The sequence below is a fragment of the Xenopus tropicalis genome, chromosome 1 (genome assembly GCF_000004195.4).
Source record: "Xenopus tropicalis strain Nigerian chromosome 1, UCB_Xtro_10.0, whole genome shotgun sequence".
NCBI lineage: Eukaryota > Metazoa > Chordata > Amphibia > Anura > Pipidae > Xenopus > Xenopus tropicalis.
The window spans coordinates 13,544,805-13,570,073 of NC_030677.2; the positions used below are offsets into that span (position 1 = coordinate 13,544,805).

General features: G+C 44.4%; 1 protein-coding gene across 1 annotated transcript in view; it reads left to right on the top strand.

The window, feature by feature from the left end:
• Positions 1 to 25,269, top strand: part of gfra4 (GDNF family receptor alpha 4) — a 223,610-nt gene that overhangs the window by 131,563 nt on the left and 66,778 nt on the right. The window contains exon 2 of the mRNA XM_002936367.4: positions 22,852 to 22,929. Within this exon, the coding sequence (XP_002936413.1) occupies positions 22,852 to 22,929 (78 nt within the window). The remainder of the gene's footprint in view (positions 1 to 22,851; positions 22,930 to 25,269) is intronic.

The window sequence follows — 25,269 nt, forward strand, 5'->3', positions numbered from 1 at the left end:
GGGGAAACTCATCTCGCTTTCCTCTGCCTATTAGACTTGCGGAAAGGAGCCCTATTAGCCGCTTACCTGCCCGGCCGCTGGAATTAATCCATTCCGCCTCGTGTTTAACATAACGGCGCCTTCCTCTAGGGGGAGAGACTGAAATGGCGACGGAGAAACCCTGGCCCAGAAACCGTCGGAAAAGGGAAAACATTATAAAAAATTATGTCTTCAACATATCTATAAATATTCAGCAGAACTTATAGTATCTGTATACAGTATTTGTATTTATTAGTCAGTATCCATCTTCTCTTCCCTATGGATCGGCAACATTGTTCTGCTTATTACTGTATCTGTCACCCTTCCTAACTGCCAGCCTTATTAACTGCCGGCCTTATTAACTGCCGGCTCTATTATCCGCCAGCAAGGCTGCCATCAGAAATCACATGGGCCCCTTAGAACAAAGCTATCAGGGCCCTCCTGGGGGCCTAATGGTTGAAGACCAAAATACATAGTGGTAGCCAGAAGCCCTAATGGTCTCCATTAAAAAAAAAGAAACCAATTTCCAAAAAATTCAGTTCCCTCCTTCGCTTTACTAGCTGCCCACATTACTAAGTTCTGGACAGCAGGAAAGAAGCTCACAGGGTTGTTATCAAGCAAAGGCACGAAACAACCCTATTGGCTACTGCCCCGCCATTCAGACCCCCTGTCATACACGTAAAGATCCACTCATGTGGTGACCTGATCAAAGGAGGGAATCTTTGCCCCATTGGCCACCAAAGTGCTGGCTCAGGTTGGGTTTATCTTGTTGTTTGGCCACTGGACCAGCTATTGGCTCATAATGCAATGTAAACCCATTTCGGGAAGGTTTGCTTAAATGGGTCCTTACCCAGTGGGAATGTATAAATCTGGCTAAACACAGGCCGATTTGACCCCTCTAGACTGATTGAGAAGCTCCTCAGACCCTGTATATGGTCAGATATCCATCAGACGAGTTAAGAACCGCTGTCCTATCAGCGAAGGTCTGCGGAGCTTCAAATTATGTTCTGCCCGGGAAGCAAATGGTCAGTAGGGATGTACCCAATACAGGATTCAGGTCGGGATTCGGCCAAGATTCAGCCTGGCCAAACTGTGTCCGAATCGTTAAAATCGCATGACTTTTTGTCGCATAAAGTTGGAAATTATTTGCAGATCTCTTTGACCCCTTCCTGGCCCAGTTTCCACGTGCAAATTAGGGTTCAGGTTGGTTTAGTATTCGGCTGAATTTGGGGTTGGGTCGGATCCCAGAATAGCGGATTCAGTACATCCCTAATGATCTGATTAACCTGATGTTCCCCTGCATAGGGGCGGCCAAATCAATCCAACATATCTAATGGGCACAACTGAAAGCCACATCAGGGCAAGGGCTGCATCTACATGTCGATGGGATTCTGGTTGGTCTGTGTTAGGACTCAGTTGTTGTCCAGGGAGCCTACTGTGGCTCTGCATGGGTGGGGCTCTGCATGGGTGGGGCTAAATCAAACAAAGATACAAACAAGCAGACAAAAGGGACAAAGATTATATATTGCCATGGGTGCCAATATATTAATCCCTCCCCCCTCCAGTGAATTTATTCAGGGCCAGAACTAAGGGGTAGGCAGAAGGGGCATTCCACTAGGGTGCAAAGGGGGCATTTATACCCTAGGTACATACCAATGAATGAGCAGATGGTGGTGGCCCCATTCACTGGCCAATAAGCCGATCAGGAGAGAGACCAAGTCTGGCCATATTTGGCCAGCTGGTATTCCGGCTGAAACATAAGATATTTACTTGGGCAATTTGGCAGAGTAGAAGAAAACGAGGGCAAATCAATCAGGAGAGAAAACAGGAATAAAAAAACATAAACTTTTATGAAATCGGAAATAGAAAACGACGTGCCTTTTAGCGAGGGGAATAAAAGGGAAAGTTACGCCATAACAATAGCGATTGCTTCCCGTAAGATTACAGGAGTCGCGGGATATAATTAATCAAAGCATTTTATAAATCAAACCATAACGTTGTGTTGTTTTTTTTTTTTTACATTGGGATCCGCGGAAATCTTTGTGTTTGTGTCTGTAGCGCTCACACGCGGTTAGAAGCTCCGGAACGTTCCTGTATTAGAACCCTGCGGGGAGGTTTCATTCTTCCCTTAAATAAATGTTGTGACACCTACTGAAACTTCATTAAGAAAAAGAAGAGAAGGAGAAAAAAAATATTTAATTGGAAAATTGCTTCCCCTGCCTTCAGAGCAGCGCTACGGGGACATCGAGCCGCAATGAGATATTACGTTCCGCTCCCTCGGAACTGCGTCTGCAAATATATTTACATACACTGAGGGTCATTGATAATCAGAGACAATTTTCAATTGGTCTTATTATGGTATTATTATGGTATTTTAGCAGCAATCTGGTTGCCAGGGTCGTATTTACCCTAGCAACCAGGCAGTGGTTCAAACAAGAGATGGGAATAGGAATAGGAGAGGGGCCTGCATCGAAAGATAAGGAATAAAAAGTAACAATAATAATGAAATTGTAGCCAAGTTCCATGGCTGCCGGGTTTTTTCCTGGTGTCCTCCGGGCCAGTCCGACCCTGGAAGTAGGAGGGGTTACCCATATATGCCTTGCCCCACCCACTCCACATGAATACAGGGCTGCTGAATGCAGGCAGTGGTGTATTCACAGGTCTCTGCCATCATCCTGCAAAACATGGCAGATTTCACCCATTTTTGGCACTAGGCACCCTGTCCTGCGGGGAGTAAAGGACCCCCAGGGTCGGACTAGGCCAACCGGGCGCTGGGAAAAACCCAGTGGGCCCAGTCAGCCCAGACCCAATCCCTTCTGGCGATCCCCTGGGCCACGAGTCCCCCTCCCCTGCCATGTTAAAAGTAAGTTTAACTTAGGCACGCTCAGGGGCGGGGAGTGGAGGCCCTGCAGGGGGGTTAGGGGGCCCCTGTGGGGGGTGCAGGGGATGTGGTGGGGGTTCCTTGGGGGGTGTGGGGAGTCCCGGTGGGCATTGCACCCCCCCAGTCTGACCCTGAGGAGCCCTTAGAAGTTTTTCTTGCACAAAAGGTTGTTGGACTTTGGCTGGTGTCTTTTTTCAGCTTCATCTACTATTGTAATCATTAAAAAAAAAAAACACAAAAAATTGCATTAAAACCGTCAAAACATAAATAAAAAAGCAGCCATTTTGTACAATAAAAGGGAATATTGAGATAAACTTCAGCTTTTGTTTCTGTAATGTGCGGCTAATGGTTATAGAGCGTTGGGGGGGGGTCAGGGAATGTTCTAAAGCAGCCGGACGCAAACACTTTAATCCATTGTACATAATAGGAAATAATTACAAACATGAACAAAAGGGGGGGCTGTTCTTGGCCGCTGCTTCTCGGGGCCACGGCGTGAATATAAAAAATGCATTTGATAAACTAGGCTGTAAAATCTGTCTACCTGCTGCCTCCGTTTTATCACCGCTGACTGTTTAATATATTGGTTCAATAAGCAAGCCTGTCACGCCGCGAGTTTTCAAATGAAGATTAATAGGGGAGTATTGGCGGCTCCTCGCATTGCAGTTCTGCTATTGGTGTAGGGTCGCTTCCAATGGAACTCAGCCCCCCCCCCCAGCTAGGGGCCTTTGGGCTCTTCCACACAACGAAAGGCAAAAAGGACCCAAAAAGAAAATACAGATATGGGACCTGTTATCCAGAATGCTCAGGACCTGGGGTTTTCTGGATAAGGGATCTTTCCCTAATTTGGATCTCCATACCTTAAGTCTGCTAAAACATTATTTAAAAATTAAATAAACCCAATAGGACTGTTCTGCCCCAATAATGGGTAATTATATCTTAGTTGGGATCAAGTACAGGTACTGTTTTATTATTACAGAGAAAAGGGAATCATTTAACCATTAAATAAACCCAATAGGGCTGTTCTGCCCCAATAAGGGGTAATTATATCTTAGTTGGGATCAAGTACAGGTACTGTTTTATTATTACAGAGAAAAGGGAATCATTTAACCATGAAATAAACCCAATAGGGCTGTTCTGCCCCCAATAAGGGGTAATTATATCTTAGTTGGGATCAAGTACAGGTACTGTTTTATTATTACAGAGAAAAGGGAATCATTTAACCATGAAATAAACCCAATAGGGCTGTTCTGCCCCAATAAGGGGTAATTATATCTTAGTTGGGATCAAGTACAGGTACTGTTTTATTATTACAGAGAAAAGGGAATCATTTAACCATGAAATAAACCCAATAGGGCTGTTCTGCCCCAATAAGGGGTAATTATATCTTAGTTGGGATCAAGTACAGGTACTGTTTTATTATTACAGAGAAAAGGGAATCATTTAACCATTAAATAAACCCAATAGGGCTGTTCTGCCCCAATAAGGGGTAATTATATCTTAGTTGGGATCAAGTACAGGTACTGTTTTATTATTTCAGAGAAAAGGGAATCATTTAACCCTGAAATAAACCCAATAGGGCTGTTCTGCCCCCAATAAGGGGTAATATGGGAGATGGCCTTCCTGTAATTTGTAAGTTTCTGGATAATGGATAGAAAGAGAGATAGATAGACAATAGATAGATGGTATATATATATAGATAATAGATACAACGTAGATAAATAGATAGATAGATAATAGAAAGATAGATAATTGAAATATAGATAGATAGATAGATAGATAGATAGATAGATAGACAATAGATAGATGATAGATAGATAATAGATAAATAGATGTTAGATGGATGATAGATAGATAATAGATAGATAGATAATAGATAAATAGATGATAGATAGATAGATAGATGATATATAGATAGATGATAGTTAGATAGATAGATGATAGATAGATAGATGATAGATAGATAGATAGATGATAGATAATGGATAGATAGATAGACAGACAGACAGACAGACAGTGAGTAGATAGTGGTTATACAGTTGATATAGTTGTTGGGCTGCAGAGCCCCCTGTTTCTCCCCGCCCCGGGGCTGTTGGAGGCGCAGGACAATATTGCTTTCAGCTGCAGAAACCGCTGCCAAATAATTAAAACATTTTTATTTGAACAGGAGAGAATATACAGGGGGTATAAACTATACATTGGACATGGCAGGTACTTCAGTAATAAAAACTGCGGTTTTATTGTTCTGTCAAAGCTCCCCACCTCGGGGTCACCGGGAATCAGCAGGGAACGACTCTCTCCATTTATTAGATAAAATAAATAAAATGTCTTTCTTGTCCTTGATTTCTATTTTTTTGTTGTTGTTGCTGTAAAACCCCCGGGCCTCGCCGGCACGTAGCGCTGCCCAATCACCCAGCCCCGGCGAATCGCTTTGATTTGTCACCGACCGCGTTTAACTTGCGGCAAAAGTCATGGCGCTCCGGCCATTAGTTCTGTAAAGCGTAAAAACAGTCCCCTCATGGGTCGGGGTACAGACTTGGTTGCAGTTGCCTCCAAAAAGGGCACATTCGCATTAAAAAATGGAGTGGGCGCTAATCATGAGCAAATCTGTTCTGAAATTGTTGTGCGATTTTTTTGTCGCCCACGCCCATTTTGACATGACTGCGCCCATTTGACCTGGCCACGCCCTTTTTTGACACAACCGTGCCTATTTTGACGTGACCGCGACTTTTTCGGCTGCAAATTTTCTCGTAAGTTTCGCAAAACAATTGCCCAATGGCGAAATGTGGAAATTCGTTGCATAGCTATGCCTGGCGAAAAAAATTTGCTCATCACTATAAATGGCGAAAAATCAGCGAAACGCTAAAAATGTGTGCGGTTGCGTCATTTTTTTGACACACGCAACACCGTTTTTTGTTGAGGAGCAAATTTTTCCTCTGTCAATTGTTGTGATCGTTTTGCGAAACAATTTCGAAATGTCGAAAAGCTGAAATTCGCCGCAAATCCATTCCTGGCGAAAAATTTAGTTCATGACTAGTGGTGAGAGAATCGGTTTCGATTTGCCGTAAAATTTGAGAAACGAAAGGAAAATTCGCAAAGCGGCGAAAAATTCACTAAATTCGTTTGTTGCCTGACTTTTTCGTCCCACACGTCTTTGTTTTGTTGCGGGTCTTTTTTTGCCATGACCGCGCACATTTTACACAACCACGCCCATTTTGATGGGACCACACCCAATTTGACGCAATCACACCTATTTTGATGCAACCGCAACTTTTTTTTTGAGTCATGACAAATTTCTCTGCAAACAATTCGGAAAATCGAAGCCTGGCGAAAAAATTTGCTCATCATAACTCATGACTAGTGGTTGCGTAAAAAAAAAGGCGTTCACGAAATACTTGTTGTATTGGGCAGGGCCCTCTTTAACTATTGATTGCCTATTGGTTGTTTTGTTTGTTGTCTTGTATGTTTAACGTGCGCTCCCAATTACTGTACAAGCTGCGCAATCTGTCCCGTTTTGCTTCGCCAAAAAATTTGCGGAAAATATGAAAAAAATTCCATAGTTAAGTGAATTTTTCAGGACAGACTCCACAGCTTGTACAATAATGGGAGCCTAATAGATATCGGCTGGTATGGGAGGGGCAGACTTTCCCGTGGGACCCCATACGTGGCCCAATAAGCAGCCTGTAGAGGCCAATGGGGCAGTTGTATAGCCAGGTTTAGACTCTTGCTGGAAGTTATATGCCCCTAATGGGGTGGAACTTTTAGTACGATGTAGAGAGCAAAATTCTGAGGCAATTTGCAATTGGTCTTCATTTTTTTTAATTATTTGTAGTTTCCTAGTTATTTCAGTTTGAGTTCAGGAGCTCTCCAGCTTGGAGAGTTATGAAAATAATAATAATACAAATAAATAATTGAAAAGTTGCTTAGAATTGGCCGTAATAGTTAACTTAACGTCTGCCCTCAATGATAAACTGGTTGGGCCCAAAGCTTTGGGATTCACAGGTTGGATGGGTTTGGAGGAACAAAATGAGTGCTGGGTAGGGTTGCCACCTCTGGGCAGGGGGCGGGGTGATGTCACGGGTGGGCAGGAAGGAGGCAGGGCCGTGATGTTGCAGGGCGGGGAGGAGTAGGTGCTGTGATGTCACAGGGTGGGGCTATGATGCAGTTATCGGCTGTCAAAACCAAAACTAATGCTATCCTGGGGCAGGGTCGGCCTGGGCCAGTGGGAGACCAGGAAAAAATGTGATTGGCCGCGGGCCTCCTCCCCACCTGTTCTTGTGCACCCCCATCCGTCTGGAACTGCGAGGGGGCGGGTTACGTTTGTGGTGCAGAGACTGGGGTAGGGGGGCCCCCAGATGGGAAACCCATCCCCCAAACAGGTTCCTATTACGTAAGAGATCTATTCCGCTAGGGGGGACCCGCTTTACTGTACATTTTTCATGATTGTGCGGAAAAGCTCGTTCCTAATTCCCCAGTTTCCCCGTCCGTACCGGTAATTCAGAGCCAAAAAGAGCAAAAAAGAAATCGCCCTTAAGGTTACGCAAACTCCACAGCCAATAATAGCACTGCGACAGTAAATGGTACTGAAACACCAAATTGGAATTATATGATCCGTTGTGCCCAGACAGATATAAAAGAAAAAGGTCCGTCCTTCATTCCTACGGAACCGCTGGCGGAGACGCCGGATAAAAATTCTTAGGATTAAGAAGAAAAAATACTCTCCTCCCGGCTCATTGGCTGCTCCTATTCTGAAACAGCTCGCTCATTGCTGGCTATTAGGGAAATGATATGTGAAAATAGCATATAAATATATCTCTATATATAGGCTGGGCAGTCCCGCGCCCCGGGGGGGGGAATGCAAATACCCATCGCTCTCCTTCACAAAGGAATCTTTTTTTTTTTTTAAAAAAGACAAATTAAACATAATTATGACACCTATTTCCAAGGCGGCAAAAGCGACGCAAAGAGAACGGTTTCGCAGCAAATCGCATCATTTTTTTTTCCTGCGTAAACAGAGAAACAATGAGGCCCGTGGTGGGAAGGGGAGAAATAATGTAATTGCATCTTCAAAGCCGAGCGCGGTCGTTGTCAGAAGAGAATACCGCTCCTAATTAGGCTTTAGTGGGCTGTTTGTCACCGTTCCAACTGTCAGTTTTATGCTGAGAACAAGGGAATGGCGGAGGCCGGGCTGTAAATGTGGGATAGAATGACAATATCTCTCCCAAGGAAAAAAAAAGAAGGAACCGTTGACCTATTATTTTCTTCTTTCCGATTGCCCAGTATTTACGACCGGCCCTGGATAACCATTCATTAATGTTCGGGTTCAAATTGTTTCCACTATTTGTATTTGTTTGAACTAAAACTCCCAATATTCGAAATTCTGGTTCAAAAATTAAAATATTCAATATTTATTAAATGCAAAAAATTCAAAAACTCGAATGTAAAAAGTCGGCATCTAAAAGCTTGCGAGTAGTGATGAGCGAATTTTTTTGCCAGGCATGGATTCACAGCGAATTTCCGCATTTCGGCATTGGCGAATTGTTTAGCAAAACTTCCATGAAAAATTTGCAGTGGAAAAATTCACCGCGTGTAAAACTTTTTTGTCTCACTTCAGAAAAGGGCGCAGTTGCATCAAATTGGCCATGGTCGCGTCAAAAAAGGGCAAAGTTGTGTCAAAAAAGGGTGAAGTTGTGTCAAAAAAGGGCAAAGTTGCATTAAAAAAGGGTGCGGCCGCATCAAAAAAGGGTGAAGTTGCATCAAAAAAGGGGGAGCTGCGTCAAAAAAGGGCGAAGTTGTGTCAAAAAAGGGTGAAGCTGCATCAAAAAAGGGGGCGCTGCGTCAAAAAAGGGCGAAGTTGTGTCAAAAAAGGGTGAAGTTGCATCAAAAAAGGGGGCGCTGCGTCAAAAAAGGGCGAAGTTGTGTCAAAAAAGGGCGAAGTTGCATCAAAAAAGGGTGCGGCCGCGTCAAAAAAGGGTGAAGTTGCATCAAAAAAGGGTGCAGCTGTGTCAAAATTGGGTGCGGACGCATTAAAAAAAGCACGGGTGACAAAAGACCCGCGGGCGACCAAAAAAGATGCAGACAACAAAATAGACACGGGCGACAAAAAATCGTGCAACAAATGTGTTTCGCGGATTTTTCGCCATTTTGCAAATCTTCTTGCCGTTTCGCGAATTTTATGGTGAAACGAGACAGATTCGCTCATCACTACTTGTGAGTTTGTGTTGACGTCATTGGGACTCGTCCCAGGCAAAATCAAGCTATTTTTTTTTTTCAATTCAAGATTTTCAAGTTTGTAAACTCACAGGTTCGAGGTATTCAAGTTTTTTTATTCAATAGAGATTTTCCAATATGGATAGAATGCTGGGTTTGTTTATACAGAACCCATCGTAGCAGCCCAAAGCTTCTGTAGCTCTATAATAGTGAAAAGGCACTACTTGTACATAAACATAAGCAAGACTATAATAATACTGTAAATGAAAAGCTTACAGTGGCTCCTGGTCTAGTAACCCATAGCAACCAGTTAGCAGGTACCCCATTGGTTGTTATTGTTTACTGAGTTAACTTTTCCTCTCCATTATCCGAGTACGAGCCATCGATCACTCTGCATACTGGTCGCCTCCAGGGAAATGTTTCTTTTCAGTGAATAATCTAAAAGCCCCCAGAGGGGATTGCTGGCCTGTTTATTTTGCAAGTGGGCCGAGGCCATTCTTATTTTATTCATCCTGTGCTTTATATTGTGCCTTTGTCCCAGTGATGTAACTATAGGAGGAGCCTACTCAGTTGTTAAAGGGGGGGGGTCCTAAGGCATAAGGTGCCCTGTAAGGTCCTGTGATTCCCTCACCCTGTTTGATTGCACCCACAGCCCTTCCCCACCATACACCTAGGATAGTATACCACCCAGAAATATGCCTTACTGTGGGGCCCTGGGAATGCAACAAGATTGCCCTTCTTTTACCGATGGTACCGTCACATCTACTCAACGACATCCATATAATACTGTGTGCCCAATAAAAACATGTCTAACATCCTGATGTTAAGTCTTCACTTAGGTTGAGTGTTGTAAAATGTTGATGTTGAGTTTTGAATGGGTTTGAGGTTGAGTTTTATGGAATTTACATGTTGAGTCTTGAGTGATTTTCAGGATAAATCTTGATTAAGTTTGAGATTGAGTCTTAATTAATTGTAATGTTGACTGGGTTTGAGGTTGAGTCTTGACTGGGTTTGAGGTTGAATCTTGACTGGGTTTGAGGTTGAGTCTTGACTGGGTTTGAGGTTGAGTGTTGTAAAACTTTGATGTTGACTTTTATCTAGGTTTGAGGTTGATCCTTGTTTAATTTCCATGTTGAGCCTTGAATGCGTTTGAGGTTGAGTGCTGTAAAATTGTGATGTTGAGTCTTATCTGGATTTGAGTCTTGAGTGATTTTAAGGCTAAATCTTGACTAAGTTTGAGATTGAGTCTTAATTAATTTTAATGTTGAGTCTTGACTGGGTTTGAGGTTGAGTCTTGACTGGGTTTGAGGTTGAGTCTTGACTGGGTTTGAGGTTGAATCTTGACTAAGTTTGAGATTGAGTCTTAATTAATTTTAACATTGAGTCTTGACTGGGTTTGAGGTTGAGTCTTAACTAAATTTGAGGTTGATTCTTGTTTAATTTTTATGTTGAGTCTTGACTGAGTTTGAGGTTGAGTATTTTTTATTTTCATATTGAGTCTTGAGTGATTTTAATGCTGAGTCTTGACCAAGTTTGAGATTGAGTCTTAATTAATTTTAATGTTGAGTCTTGACTGGGTTTGAGGTTGAGTGTTGATGACGTTTGATGCTGAGCATTGATTCATTCTGAGCACTGGTTAATGCCGACGTTGAGTCTTTACTGATTTATTATGCCTGAGTATGACTGGGTTTAAGAATGATGTTGAGTTTTATATATAGTTTTATATTTTGATGGCTAGTCTTGACCAATGATGAGGTTAATCCTTGGCTGATATTATTATTCACTTTTTAGAACTAGTTTTTTTGTATTGTTTCTTGTTTATTTAAGTCCTTCTGAACATAAACTGGCATTTATTTAATCTTGTGGAATACTCTATGGCACCTTGCATTGCTTACACTGTTTAATAGACTCTTTCTTATCAGACTCCATTGAAGTATTGAGCTGATTCCGTCTGCAGAATTCTGTTTGACACCAAATCACTAAGGCTCCCATAAAACAATGCCGATATGTTGTTAGTGCTAATCCCGGCGTCCTTGGTAGCAGCCAGACAAGCTGTGCGGTAGCCTCATTAGCAAACATCTTACTATTAGACTCTACTGACGTCAACCCCGCTCTTACCTTAACTACCCATCTCAGGAGGTGAAACTCGCCCACCAGAGAAAAACTGCTTCATGACATAATCACAATCTCGTCAATGCCGGATGACTATCATTTTAAAATACAAATGTGTTTAATCATATGGGGAAATACATGAGACTCAACTCGGTTCTGCTTTAAGAGAAAATAAATAGAAAATAAACCTTCCCTATAAATAATGCAGTTTTGCACTTTAAGCCTCTCCATTTAACCTCTTTACTGAAGCCTAAGGCCAGACGGGAGCCCAGAGCTTGTTTATGAGAACTGATGTTGTTATTATCATGCTACAATAAGTACATTTCATAGCTCAGTGCGGCTGCCTTGTGTTTGTATCTATGTCACTGCTTCTTCAGTCATCAACGGCATCATTACAGAAACTCAAATAACCCTGCCTTTCCAAAGCACCCTCCAGCTCTTCTTGAACTTCAACGTCAAACCGCCCCCTCCCAGTTTAACAACAGCTGGAGGGCCATTGGCTATATGTTGAGTACCATTGGCTATATGTTGAGTACTATTGGCTATATGTTGAGTACCATTGGCTATATGTTGAGTACTATTGGCTATATGTTGAGTACTACTGGCTATATGTTGAGTACTATTGGCTATATGCTGAGTACTATTGGCTATATGTTGAGTACCATAGGCTATATGTTGAGTACTATTGGCTATATGTTGAGTACTTTTGGCTATATGTTGAGTACCATTGGCTATATGTTGAGTACCATTGGCTATATGTTGAGTACCATTGGCTATATGGTGAGTACCATTGGCTATATGTTGAGTACTATTGGCTATATGTTGAGTACCATTGGCTATATGTTGAGTACCATTGGCTATATGTTGAGTACTATTGGCTATATGTTGAATACCATTGGCTATATGTTGAATACCATTGGTGATATGTTGAGTACCATTGGCTATATGCTGAGTACCATTGGCTATATGTTGAATACCATTGGCTATATGTTAAGTTTTTCACGGTGAGGGCAGTGAGGTTGGGGAATGCCCTTCCTAGTGATGCTGTAATGGCAGATGCTGTTAATGCCTATAAGAGGGGTCTGGATGAGTTCTTGAACAATCAGAATATCCAAGGCTATTGTAATACTAATATCTACAGTTAGTGTTGGTGGTTGTATGTGTGGTTTGTGTATGTGGGTGTATGGATTGGTGGGTGTGGGTTGTGTGTGCTGGGTTTACTTGGATGGGTTGAACTTGATGGACTCTGGTCTTTTTTCAACCCTATGTAACTATGTAAGTACCATTGGCTATATGTTGACTACCATTGGCTATATGTTATTTTCCCATTTAGATGAAGGACCCGCCTCCCTATGGGGACCGCCTATTTAAGAACTCTGAACTCCTGCTTTGTGCTCCGGACTAAACCCACAGTGGGTGCTTGTGATGAAGTTGAGCAAAGCTATGGACCCCAATGATGGGCACCGATCTGTTACATTAGAATCTTTGCCCCATTTACTATGAGTACTTGCAGCAGTAGGAGCAAAAAAATTAATATGAATGGTGTCCATATTTAAGTACGGGATGTTGTGTTCTTAGGTTCTACACCTAAATCAGTATTTACTCTAACAGTATGGAACCCCATCTCAGAAAGGCCATGCAAACTCCATAAGAATAGTGCCTATGTTAGGGTTGCCCAGGGTCGGACTGGGGGTGCTGGACCCACCGGAGCTGCCGCCCCAGAGGCCCCACACCCCCCAAAGTGCCTCCTCTAGCCGTGTCCCACGCAGGGGGGACCCCTATTCCCCCCTGTTCGACGTCCTCCCCTGAATGTGCGTATGTGTAGGTACTTGTTCTTTATGTCAAAACACATACAACCCATGTTTACTCATGCATTTTGCATTAACAATAATACACAGCAATGGTTAATACAAATCTTGATGTCATTGTTATGTAATATATCCATTCGGCACAATCAGCACTGCTCGTGCCCCTGTGCGTAGCCTCCGTCACATCTCCCTTCTCTTTCCCCAAAGTTAATTGAAGGGGGAACAAGATACTTCTCGAGGCCGATGACTTCCTTTCCCCCACGAATACCGTGCCGACATTTGGAGTTCTCTGCGGGTTAAAGAATAATTGTGAGTGAATTATTCTCCGTAGGATCCTGCCCCGTCACGACTAGAATGAGCTTGTCACTGTGAAATATCAGGCCTGAAATAATTTAGAGAAATGAATCCGCCTCAAGATTAATTTCAAGTCTCCGAGGTATAAACACAAAGAGTATAATTACTTTTCTAATCCGCCATTCAGCATTGTGCTCAAGAGTGACTTTGAATTCTTCCAGTCGAGAAAGCGAGGGAGTCAGGATCGGACTCCTAATATCGGGGATGGATTCTCATTGCCAGCCGGTGGCCGCGATAACTCTTTCCGGAGCCCTCCTGTCGGTCTCAATGTCACCTCTCCCAAGTCAGTTTTTCTCGGTTAGATGGGAGCGGATCCTGACTTGCACACTCGGCGGCACAACTGATAATCAGTCTATAGAACATCCCGGGAAATTGAGGCTCAGGCGACCTCTCCATGGTTGGAACAACATTGAAATTCAGGGATTTTTTTTTCTTCTTTCCTCTAGTTTTTGTACATAGCGCAGATATATAATCATGTCGAAATTACTGGGGAAATGGGAAGGGTGTTGATTAGTGATGAGCGAATTTGTTCGCCAGGTATGGCGGAATTTTTTTTGTCGCGCGTCACATTGGGTGCGGTCGCGTCAGAAAAAGGTGCGGTTGCATCAGAATTGGGCGCAGTCGTGTTAGAATTGGGCATGGTCATGTCAGAAAAAGGCGTGGTCGCATCAGAATTGGGCACAGTCGTGTCAGAATTGGGCTCGGTCACGTCAGAAAAAGGCGTGGTCGCATCAGAATTGGGCACAGTCGTGTCAGAATTGGGCTCGGTCACGTCAGAAAAAGGCGTGGTCGCATCAGAATTGGGCACAGTCGTGTCAGAATTAGGCTAATTCGCATCAGAATTGGGCTCGGTCGAGTCAGAATTGGGCTCGGTTGTGTCAGAATTGGGCTCGGTCGCGTCAGAATCAGGCTCAGTCGCATCAGAATTGGGCTCAGTCGCATCAGAATTGGGCTCAGTCGCATCAGAATTGGGCTCGGTCGCATCAGAAAAAGGCACAGTCGTGTCAGAATTGGGCGCGGTCACATCAGAATTGGGAGCAGTCGCGTCAGAATTGGGTGCAGTCGTGTAAAAAAGGAGTGGTCACGTCATAAAAAGTGTGAGCGACAAAAAAAATAGATGCGGGCTCATTCGCATCAGAATTGGGCTCATTCGTGTCAGAATTGGGCTCGGTCGAGTCAGAATTGGGCTCGGTCGCATCAGAATTGGGCTCGGTCGCATCAGAATTGGGCTCAGTCGCGTCAGAATTGGGCTCGGTCGTGTCAGAATTGGGCTCGGTCGCGTCAGAATCGGGCTCAGTCGCATCAGAATTGCGCTCAGTCGCATCAGAATTGGGCTCGGTCGTGTCAGAATTGGGCTCAGTCGCATCAGAATTGGGCTCAGTCGCATCAGAATTGGGCTCATTCGTGTCAGAATTGGGCTCGGTCGCGTCAGAATTGGGCTCAGTCGCATCAGAATTGGGCTCAGTCGCATCAGAATTGGGCTCGGTCGTGTCAGAATTGGGCTCGGTCGCGTCAGAATTGGGCTCAGTCGCATCAGAATTGGGCTCAGTCGCATCAGAATTGGGCTCAGTCGCATCAGAATTGGGCTCGGTCGTGTCAGAATTGGGCTCGGTCGCGTCAGAATTGGGCTCAGTCGCATCAGAATTGGGCTCAGTCGCATCAGAATTGGGCTCATTCGTGTCAGAATTGGGCTCGGTCGCGTCAGAATTGGGCTCAGTCGCATCAGAATTGGGCTCAGTCGCATCAGAATTGGGCTCGGTCGTGTCAGAATTGGGCTCGGTCGCGTCAGAATCGGGCTCAGTCGCATCAGAATTGGGCTCAGTCGTGTCAGAATTGGGCTCAGTCGCATCAGAATTGGGCTCAGTCGCGTCAGAATTGGGCTCGGTTGCGTCAGAAAAAGGCACAGTTGTGTCAGAATTGGGCGCGGTCACATCAGAATTGGGAGCAGTCGCGTCGCGTCAGCTCCCAAAAAGCGTGTAAAAAAGGAGTGGTCACGTCATAAAAAGTGTGAGCGACAAAAAAAAATAGATGCGGGTGACAGAAAATAGTTGCGGGCGACAAAATAGATGCGGGCGACAAAAAAAATAGTGCGACAAATGCGTTTCGCAAATTTTATGGCTCATCACTAGCATTGATTGCTTTCATGACAGCATCTCCTTAAGAACAGAAGTTGGAAATAAAATGAGATCCCCCTGGGGCTATTGGGAAGCTTGAGTAGAAAAGTGGGGAAAAAAAAGACAATTTGGCACGGACAAGTGCTAAGCCAATGGCATCCGTTCTGCCTAGATAGGCCGTGTCCCAGAGATAAAAGTAAACAAACTTGGAGTAGATGTTTCAGGAAACCATTTATTGGGATTTAGGGAGTTACATCAAACTCCATCTATGTGCAAAACTCTCACTCTCACATCTACAGTAGGAGCGATTTGGTTGCTCTTGGTCCTTTTCCATGGAAAGCCGATATGGCTGTTACATATGCCCAATAACGGATACATCTTACACAATGGCACCACCAATATCCATAAAGGCCGTTTAACATTTCTTTCATCTTCTACATTTCCACTAAGGGAAAGAGCAAATCTTCCAGGGTGAGGAGCCCCTTCCCATCTCTCCTTGTTCCTCTGTCAGTAAGATGTCGGCTCAGCACACTGCACTGGAGAATTTCCTACATCATGTTTAGCCGGCCTATCTACAAACTATATTATTTTTCCTGCTTGACCCAAAGACCTTTAGAGCAGAATATCAATTTATGGCTGTCAGTGGGCGCCTATTACAGCCCTTCACCTGCTCTAGTTCAATAGAGAATGAGGGAATTGTGGGTTGGGGAACAGTCGGATCAAGCCTTACAGTCGCCATCTTGCACTAAAGCAACTTCTTTTCTGCAAGACCAGACTCAGTAGCCTCTATAGAAGACTCTATTTCCCATAAGCCCAATGCTGTTACATTGAAAATACTGGTCACCATTGCCATGGCATTTTGTTAACAGATACATGATATTACTACTATACTAGTCACCCAGCCATAGAATAACTAAGGCAGCAAATAGCTGTACAGCCCAATTGATACTTTCATGGGCATCTCCATGACAAAAGAGGCTGAAAATTAAATGAGATCCTCCTGCGGCTTTGGGAAATAATAAGAATAAGAAGTGGGAAAGAAGGAAATTGGGCTTGGACAAACACTAAGCTAAACCAATGGGATTCATTCTGCTTGGAAAATATTTATTGAGTGCCATCAAACTAACTTTATTCGACAAAAAATCTCAGACCCGCATCCACAATAGGAGCAATTTGGTTGCTCCAAATTGGAACATTGTTAGGGACTTCCTTTGGTTCCACTTACACATTGGGTTTAGAGATGGAACACTAACAAACTATATAATGGTTTTAAAGTAACATTTTGATACCGGCACTTCTTGCTTGTATATGAGTAGTACATGCTCCAGTGCTACTATGGTGGATATCTGGTGGACATGGTGCATTTAGGGTAGGGTCTCCAAACTTTTGTACTTGTGAATCTCTTTCAGAAGTAAAAAGTATTGGGGAGCCACAGAAGCATGAAAAGAGTTCCTTGGGGAGGCCAAATAAGGGCTGTGATTGGCTATTTGGTAGCCCCATAGGGACTGCTGGCCTGTAGGAAGTTCTACTTGGAGCAAAACTCTGGGCTTCCAAAACTTGTCTCCAAGCCAGAAATGTAAAAATGGCACCTACTTTGGGGCACTGGGAGCAACATCAAAGGGGGGGGGGGTGAGGAACATGTTGCCCCCGAGTCACTGGTTGGGGATCACTGATTTAGGGTATAGGAGCCCTATAATTTCCATCTGTAATAGCACTGAGTACTGTACCCATTTGGTTCCATTTAGCATGCTACAATAAAGCTAACACAGCAGTGAATATAGGTGTGCCGGGCCCTCTTTGTCTACATAAATGACATTGATTGACTTGCCCACACGTCGGGGAGTTGCACCCCCAGAAGGTAAAGCTATTTACATGCACAATACCAAAATTGTGTTGCAACTGAGTACTGTACCCCATTAATACATCAGTCCTGGAGATTCCATGATGATAGAGCTTCCCAACATGGCTACCTATTAGTCAACAAAGCACGGGTTTAGTGTGGTTATCCTTTGATTTAGCTTGTGGTGCAGTGGTTCCTAAATTGTGGGTCTGGTCACCCAGGACCAACTAGGGGGAGATTTGGGGAGAATGCCTGTTTGTAACTATGGCTGGTTGGCTAATATAACAGTGATATTATGTTTCTACCTTGGCAATGGTGACCAGTATTGTCAGTGTAACAGCAATGGGCTTATGGGAAATAGAGTTTTCTATAGAGGCTACTGACCTGGCGCCCACATACAGTCTGGTCTTGCAGAGCTGAAGTTGCTTTAGTGCAAGATGGCGACTGTAAGGCAAGATGGCGACTGTAAGGCAAGATGGTGACTGCAGGGCAAGATGGCGACTGTAAGGCAAGATGGCGACTGTAAGGCAAGATGGTGACTGCAGGGCAAGATGGTGACTGTAAGGCAAGATGGTGACTGCAGGGCAAGATGGTGACTGTAAGGCAAGATGGTGACTGCAGGGCAAGATGGTGACTGTAAGGCAAGATGGTGACTGCAGGGCAAGATGGTGACTGTAAGGCAAGATGGTGACTGCAGGGCAAGATGGTGACTGTAAGGCAAGATGGTGACTGTAAGGCAAGATGGTGACTGCAGGGCAAGATGGTGACTGTAAGGCAAGATGGTGACTGCAGGGCAAGATGGTGACTGTAAGGCAAGATGGTGACTGTAAGGCAAGATGGTGACTGCAGGGCAAGATGGTGACTGTAAGGCAAGATGGTGACTGCAGGGCAAGATGGTGACTGTAAGGCAAGATGGTGACTGCAGGGCAAGATGGTGACTGTAAGGCAAGATGGTGACTGCAGGGCAAGATGGCGACTGTAAGGCAAGATGGCGACTGTAAGGCTTGATGTGACTTTTGCCCAACCTACAATTCCCTCATTTTCTATAGAACTAGAGCAGGTGAAGGGTCGTTATAGAGAACTGCTGACAGCCATTATTTGATATCCTGCTCTGAAGGTCTTTGGGTCAAGCAGGAAAAATAATATAGTCCATATTTAGGCCAAATAAACATGACATAGGAAATACTCCAGCGCTTCAGTGAGAGTCCCCAGTGTGCTGAGCCGACATCTTACTGACAGAGGAACAAGGAGAGATGGGAAGGGGCTCCTCACCCTGGAAGATTTGCTCTTTCCCTTAGTGGAAATGTAGAAGATGAAAGAAATGTTAAACGGCCTTTATGGATATTGGTGATGTCATTTGTATCAGCCATATTGGCTTTGCAAAATCTGGGCCAGTTAGGGGGGGATTTGGGGTGAGTGCTTATTTGTGCCCTGGGTACCCCTGGAACTATAGCGGGGTGACTGTTACCCCAATGTTTCTATATATCTGTAACCTTGTTATGGGCTAAGGGGGCCCAGCCTGAAGGCCAGTTAGGGGGGATTTGGGGTGAGTGCTTATTTGTGCCCTGGGTACCCCTGGAACTATAGCAGGGTGACTGTTACCCCAATGTTTCTATATATCTGTAACCTTGTTATGGGCTAAGGGGGCCCAGCCTGAAGGCCAGTTAGGGGGGGATTTGGGGTGAGTGCTTATTTGTGCCCTGGGTACCCCTGGAACTATAGCGGGGTGACTGTTACCCCAATGTTTCTATATATCTGTAACCTTGTTATGGGCTAAGGGGGCCCAGCCTGAAGGCCAGTTAGGGGGGGATTTGGGGTGAGTGCTTATTTGTGCCCTGGGTACCCCTGGAACTATAGCGGGTGACTGTTACCCCAATGTTTCTATATATCTGTAACCTTGTTATGGGCTAAGGGGGCCCAGCCTGAAGGCCAGTTAGGGGGGGATTTGGGGTGAGTGCTTATTTGTGCCTGGGTACCCTTGGAATGCTACGAGGGAGACAGTTACAATCATATACCCGTATCCGTATGAAGACCATTCAGAATCCCATTCCCTACAGACCCCCAGCAGACAGTATGTGAATGCATTGCATTCAGGTTTAAGGTTAAGTGGCTGCAGAGCCAATGTAGAGGTGCAATAGGGGTGCTGTGGGTGCTTCTCCAGATGATGTTCAGTTCTGATAAGGGAAGGCATCAGAATGTGCTGGTTCTGAGATACTGAACCTGTGTCGGGGCAGGTGAATAGTTTCTCATGGAATCCGTTCCCTGTGCATAGAAAGGGCCCTCAGACAAGGGTGCCCACGGGGCACAAAGAAAGGGAAAATGTATCCAACCTCCCTAGAAATCCAACACTGAGCTGTGCAGCGAAATTCAACCCTCGATGTGGGTAACAGCCGGGAAAGTGTAATTTTAGGAAAAAAAACGGCAGAGGAGAGAGAAATCAATAGAAGCAGCGGGTAATGGGCTCTTCCTTCTATTTCTGACATGATGAGTAAGTGAGAGCATTAATAGGCAGAGCTGTATATATAGATATATCTCTCCCACCCGGAGCAACAGCCACAGCATTCGGCTTCTCCCACTCAAAGTCACATTTGTGGGTAACGTGGATTTGGGGTCCCGGGGCTGCAGGGCTCAGGGCAGAGGCTTTTAGCTCCAGCCTGGGGCAGGGGTATTGGGGGGTTTGTGGTTATGGGGGGGAGAGACCCCACCGGGCAATAAATCTCCCAGATTCCATTAATAAGCAACGACTCCCATCACCTTGGGGTTTTAGCTTGGATATGGATCAATAGATAATGGATGGATAGATAGATAGATAGATAGATAGATAGATAATGGATAGATAGATAGATAATGGATAGATAGATAGTTGATAGGTAGATAGATAGATAGATAGATAGATGATAGATAGATGATAAATAAATAGATAATGGATAGATAGTAGATAGATACGATGATAGAAGATAGATAGATAAATGGATAGATAATAGATAGATAATAGTCGATAGATGATAGATATGGATAGATGATAGATAGATAGATAGATAGATAGATAGATTAATGGTAGATAGATACCATTAGATAGATAGATGAATAAATAGATAGATATGATAGATAAATAGATAATGGATAGTAGATAATAGATAGAATGATAGATAGATAGATGATAGATAATGGATAGATAGATGAATAGATAGATAGATAGATAGATAGATAGATAGATAGATAGATAGATAGATAGATAGATAGATAGATAGATAGATAGATAGATAGATAGATAATGGATAGATAGATAGACAGACAGTAGATAAATAGATAGATAGATGATAGATAATGGATATAGATAGATAGATAAATAGATAGATAGATAGATAGATAGATAAATAGATAATGGATAGATAGATAGATAGATAGATAGATAGACAGTAGATAAATAGATAGATAGATAGATAGATAGACAGTAGATAAATAGATAATGGATAGACAGATGTTGCCATTGTAGGACCCGCAACTTAGGTACAAAGACAGGGAAAGCAGAGGAGAATCTGACCCGCACCCTAACCAGCAACTCTAACCCCCCGGGCTGAGGGCAACCCACACATCCCTAGCGGGTACCCAGTAGGGCCACTGATTGTAAGCTCCTCTGGGCAGCAGACTAACAATCCCCCACCGCAAAAATAATATTATCCTCATTCTCTGCTGTGTAACAGATTTAGTACGGCAGCTTTCTCTCATACAGGGAAACAGTATGGCAGCTCCCACCCATAGGGATAAATACAAAGATACAGGGGAGGAAGGTTACATTTATATCTATTTACACTCTCCTAAACTTCAGACATTGTTCTAAAAACAGAATTCCATGTAAAGAATAATACATTGGCGCGCTCTGGTATCCCATTAATCATATACTCCATACACAGTGCTGCCCTCTGCTGCCCATTAGCTGCAATGCACAAGGGTGGCCTTGAATCACTTCAGTGGATGTGCCCCTGGCTGCACGTGTGGGTAGGGGTGGGCAATAATTATCTGCCCCAGCCAGTAAGATACCAGCCAGGCCGTCATTGGCCAGTACACTGCCCTCCCAAATAACTGTTGGACCCCATGACCTTGTTAGGCCATTCCTTTAGATTGTAAGCTCTATGGGGCAGGGACCTCCGTCCTCTTGTCTCTTTGATTCTAAACTTATTGCAGCCGTCCCTTGTATTTATTGTTATCATATTGTTATTAATCTATTGTTCTACTGTACAGCGGTGCGTAAGTAAAGGGTGAATGCTGACTGTAGGTGAATGCTACACTATTTAGTAGATATGGGATGGGCAATTCCGCCTGAGGAGAGAATTCACGCTTTAGTAAATATGGCCCCGCCGTGTGTCGGAGCCGCGTGTCCCTCGCACCAAGAAACAAAATACTTTGAAAAAGCCCAAATGTCATTTCTCTCTCGGCTGAAATTGGATTTTGACAGATTGGGTAGAAATGGGTTTTCAGTGGCAACAGAAGTCTTCTCCGGCTTAAACTGTAACCCTTACAGCGCCAGCAAAGGTGTGTCTCCCTGGCACCCGTGTGTCTCCCTGGCACCCTGAGTTACTGTATGGGAACCGTGTGTCTCCCTGGCACCCTGAGTTACTGTATGGGAACCGTGTGTCTCCCTGGCACCCTGAGTTACTGTATGGGAACCGTGTGTCTCCCTGGCACCCTGAGTTACTGTATGGGAACCGTGTGTCTCCCTGGCACCCTGAGTTACTGTATGGGAACCGTGTGTCTCCCTGGCACCCTGAGTACTGTATGGAACCGTGTGTCTCCCTGGCACCCCTGAAGTTACTGTATGGGAACCGTGTGTCTTCCCTGGCACCCTGAGCTACTGTATGGGAAACCGTGTGTCTCCCTGGCACCCTTAGTTACTGTATGGGAACCGTGTGTCTCCCTAGCACCCTGAGTTACTGTATGGGAACCGTGTGTCTCCCCGGCACCCTGAGCTACTGTATGGGAACCGTGTGTCTCCCTGGCACCCTGAGCTACTGTATGGGAACCGTGTGTCTCCCTGGCACCCTGAGTTACTGTATGGGAACCGTGTGTCTCCCTAGCACCCTGAGTTACTGTATGGGAACCGTGTGTCTCCCTGGCACCCTGAGCTACTGTATGGGAACCGTGTGTCTCCCTGGCACCCTGAGCTACTGTATGGGAACCGTGTGTCTCCCTGGCACCCTTAGTTACTGTATAGAAACTGTGTGTCTGCCTACATTACTATTAAGCGACCGGGTGTCTCCCTGGCACCCTTTCCTTGGCACCCTAGTTACTGTATGGGAACCATGTGCCTCCTTAATGTGCAGCTTATTTTTATATAGGGGACAGGGGTTAAGGTGCCCTTGGAGGCCGTACAAATGAGGGTGTATATTTATGTATTGCCCCCCTGAATATTATTAATAGCCCCCCAAACTGCTGATAAAGCCTTTATAAGACTGTAAGACTCCCCCCCCCCCCATTCTGGAGCAACTGATATTTCACTTTCCTCTCCATTTGTTTCAGCCGCCGGGGGCAGTCAGCGAAGCGGCAGGAAGAAGGCGGCGTCGGAAGTCGCATCGAGCAACAGACAGAAAACAAAAGGTTTCTATACGGATTTATTCTACTAATTGTTTCTTTTAAGCCATAAAATGCTTCTTTACGCTAAAAACATTTGGGAGATTCAATGCAGTGTTTGTGGGGGTCTCAGTCCATCCCCCGGCAGAGCTGCTCTCTGTAGGTACAAGCCCATGTCTCACTCAGCGCCCCCTATTGCCCCAATGTGTATATGAACTGATAAGAATAGAATCAACATCTCCCTGGGCAAGTGGGGAAGATTTCAGCCAATAAACATAAATATTTCAGGCTCTCTATTTATATGGCCTCTGCCCGGTCTGTACAATGACAGGCAGAGAGATACCATAAAACTATGGCACATAGGGATTCCCCTGTACTAAGCACAATTCAGCAGGAACAGCCCCCTAAGTTTGCTCATAGCCTGATAGCCTGTACAGAGAGATACCATAAAACTATGGCACATAGGGATCCCCCTGTACTAAGCACAATTCAGCAGGAACAGCCCCCTAAGTTTGCTCATAGCCTGTACAGAGAGATACCATAAAACAATGGCACATAGGGATTCCCCTGTACTAAGCACAATTCAGCAGGAACAGCCCCCTAAGTTTGCTCATAGCCTGTACAGAGAGATACCATAAAACTATGGCACATAGGGATCCCCCTGTACTAAGCACAATTCAGCAGGAACAGCCCCCTAAGTTTGCTCATAGCCTGTACAGAGAGATACCATAAAACTATGGCAGCATAGGGATTCCCCTGTACTAAGCACAATTCAGCAGGAACAGCCCCCTAAGTTTGCTCATAGCCTGTACAGAGAGATACCATAAAACTATGGCAGCATAGGGATTCCCCTGTACTAAGCACAATTCAGCAGGAACAGCCCCCTAAGTTTGCTCATAGCCTGTACAGAGAGATACCATAAAACTATGGCACATAGGGATCCCCTGTACTAAGCACAATTCAGCAGGAACAGCCCCCTAAGTTTGCTCATAGCCTGTACAGAGAGATACCATAAAACTATGGCACATAGGGATTCCCCTGTACTAAGCACAATTCAGCAGGAACAGCCCCCTAAGTTTGCTCATAGCCTGTACAGAGAGATACCATAAAACTATGGCACATAGGGATTCCCCTGTACTAAGCACAATTCAGCAGGAACAGCCCCCTAAGTTTGCTCATAGCCTGTACAGAGAGATACCATAAAACTATGGCACAAAGTGATTCCCCTGTACTAAGCACAATTCAGCAGGAACAGCCCCCTAAGTTTGCTCATAGCCTGTACAGAGAGATACCATAAAACTATGGCACATAGGGATTCCCCTGTACTAAGCACAATTCAGCAGGAACATTTCGGTCCCTTTTTATAACAAATCTACAAACCCCCCCCCCCCCCCCATCATTAATAAAGCAATGAGACATTTATTGATGCATAGGACAGTACAATTTCCCGGCTACATTATGAGTGCTTGGGTGCAATAGACTTTTAGATTTGCTTGCACAAATATAAGGAGAATGAAGTCCCCCCCAGGGGGTGGCACTGGATATCCAGCCGTTGCAGCCCCCCCCCCGCCTGAGCCGCTAGCGCTGGGAGATATCGGGGGGGCCGGGTTGGCGCTCCCTCAATCGGCGTGTGAATCAGCCTTAACCTTTTTTGTGCTGCAAATTTATGCACATTGCCCCGGCCAAATACGAAATTACTAAAAAAAAATTGCTGTATTCAGTGCCAGACGTCTGTTCTCTCTTTTGCCAAATCAGAAAGTTATTCTGACTTCATAAGCGTTTATTCTGTTTATTATCAGTTGGTATTTTCGCCCTCCGACGGCTCATTTTGAATGCGACTGACAGCGCCGTTACTCGTATGTTCAAAGGTAAATGTTTATCTCGACAATTCACGTTTGTCCAGATGGATTAGTAGCTGTGCCCTAAAGGCAAGGGGGCTATAGTACAGGTATGGGACCTATTATCCAGAATGCTTGGGACCTGGGGTTTTCCGTATAAGGGATTTTCCAGTAATTTGGATCTCCATAACTTAAGTCTGTTAGAAATCATTTAACCATTAAATAAACCCAATAGGGCTGTTCTGCCCCAATAAGGGGTAATTATATCTTAGTTGGGATCAAGTACAGGTACTGTTTTATTATTACAGAGAAAAGGGAATCATTTAACCATTAAATAAACCCAATAGGGCTGTTCTGCCCCCAATAAGGGGTAATTATATCTTAGTTGGGATCAAGTACAGGTACTGTTTTTATTATTACAGAGAAAAGGGAATCATTTAACCATGAAATAAACCCAATAGGGCTGTTCTGACCCAATAAGGGGTAATTATATCTTAGTTGGGATCAAGTACAGGTACTGTTTTATTAT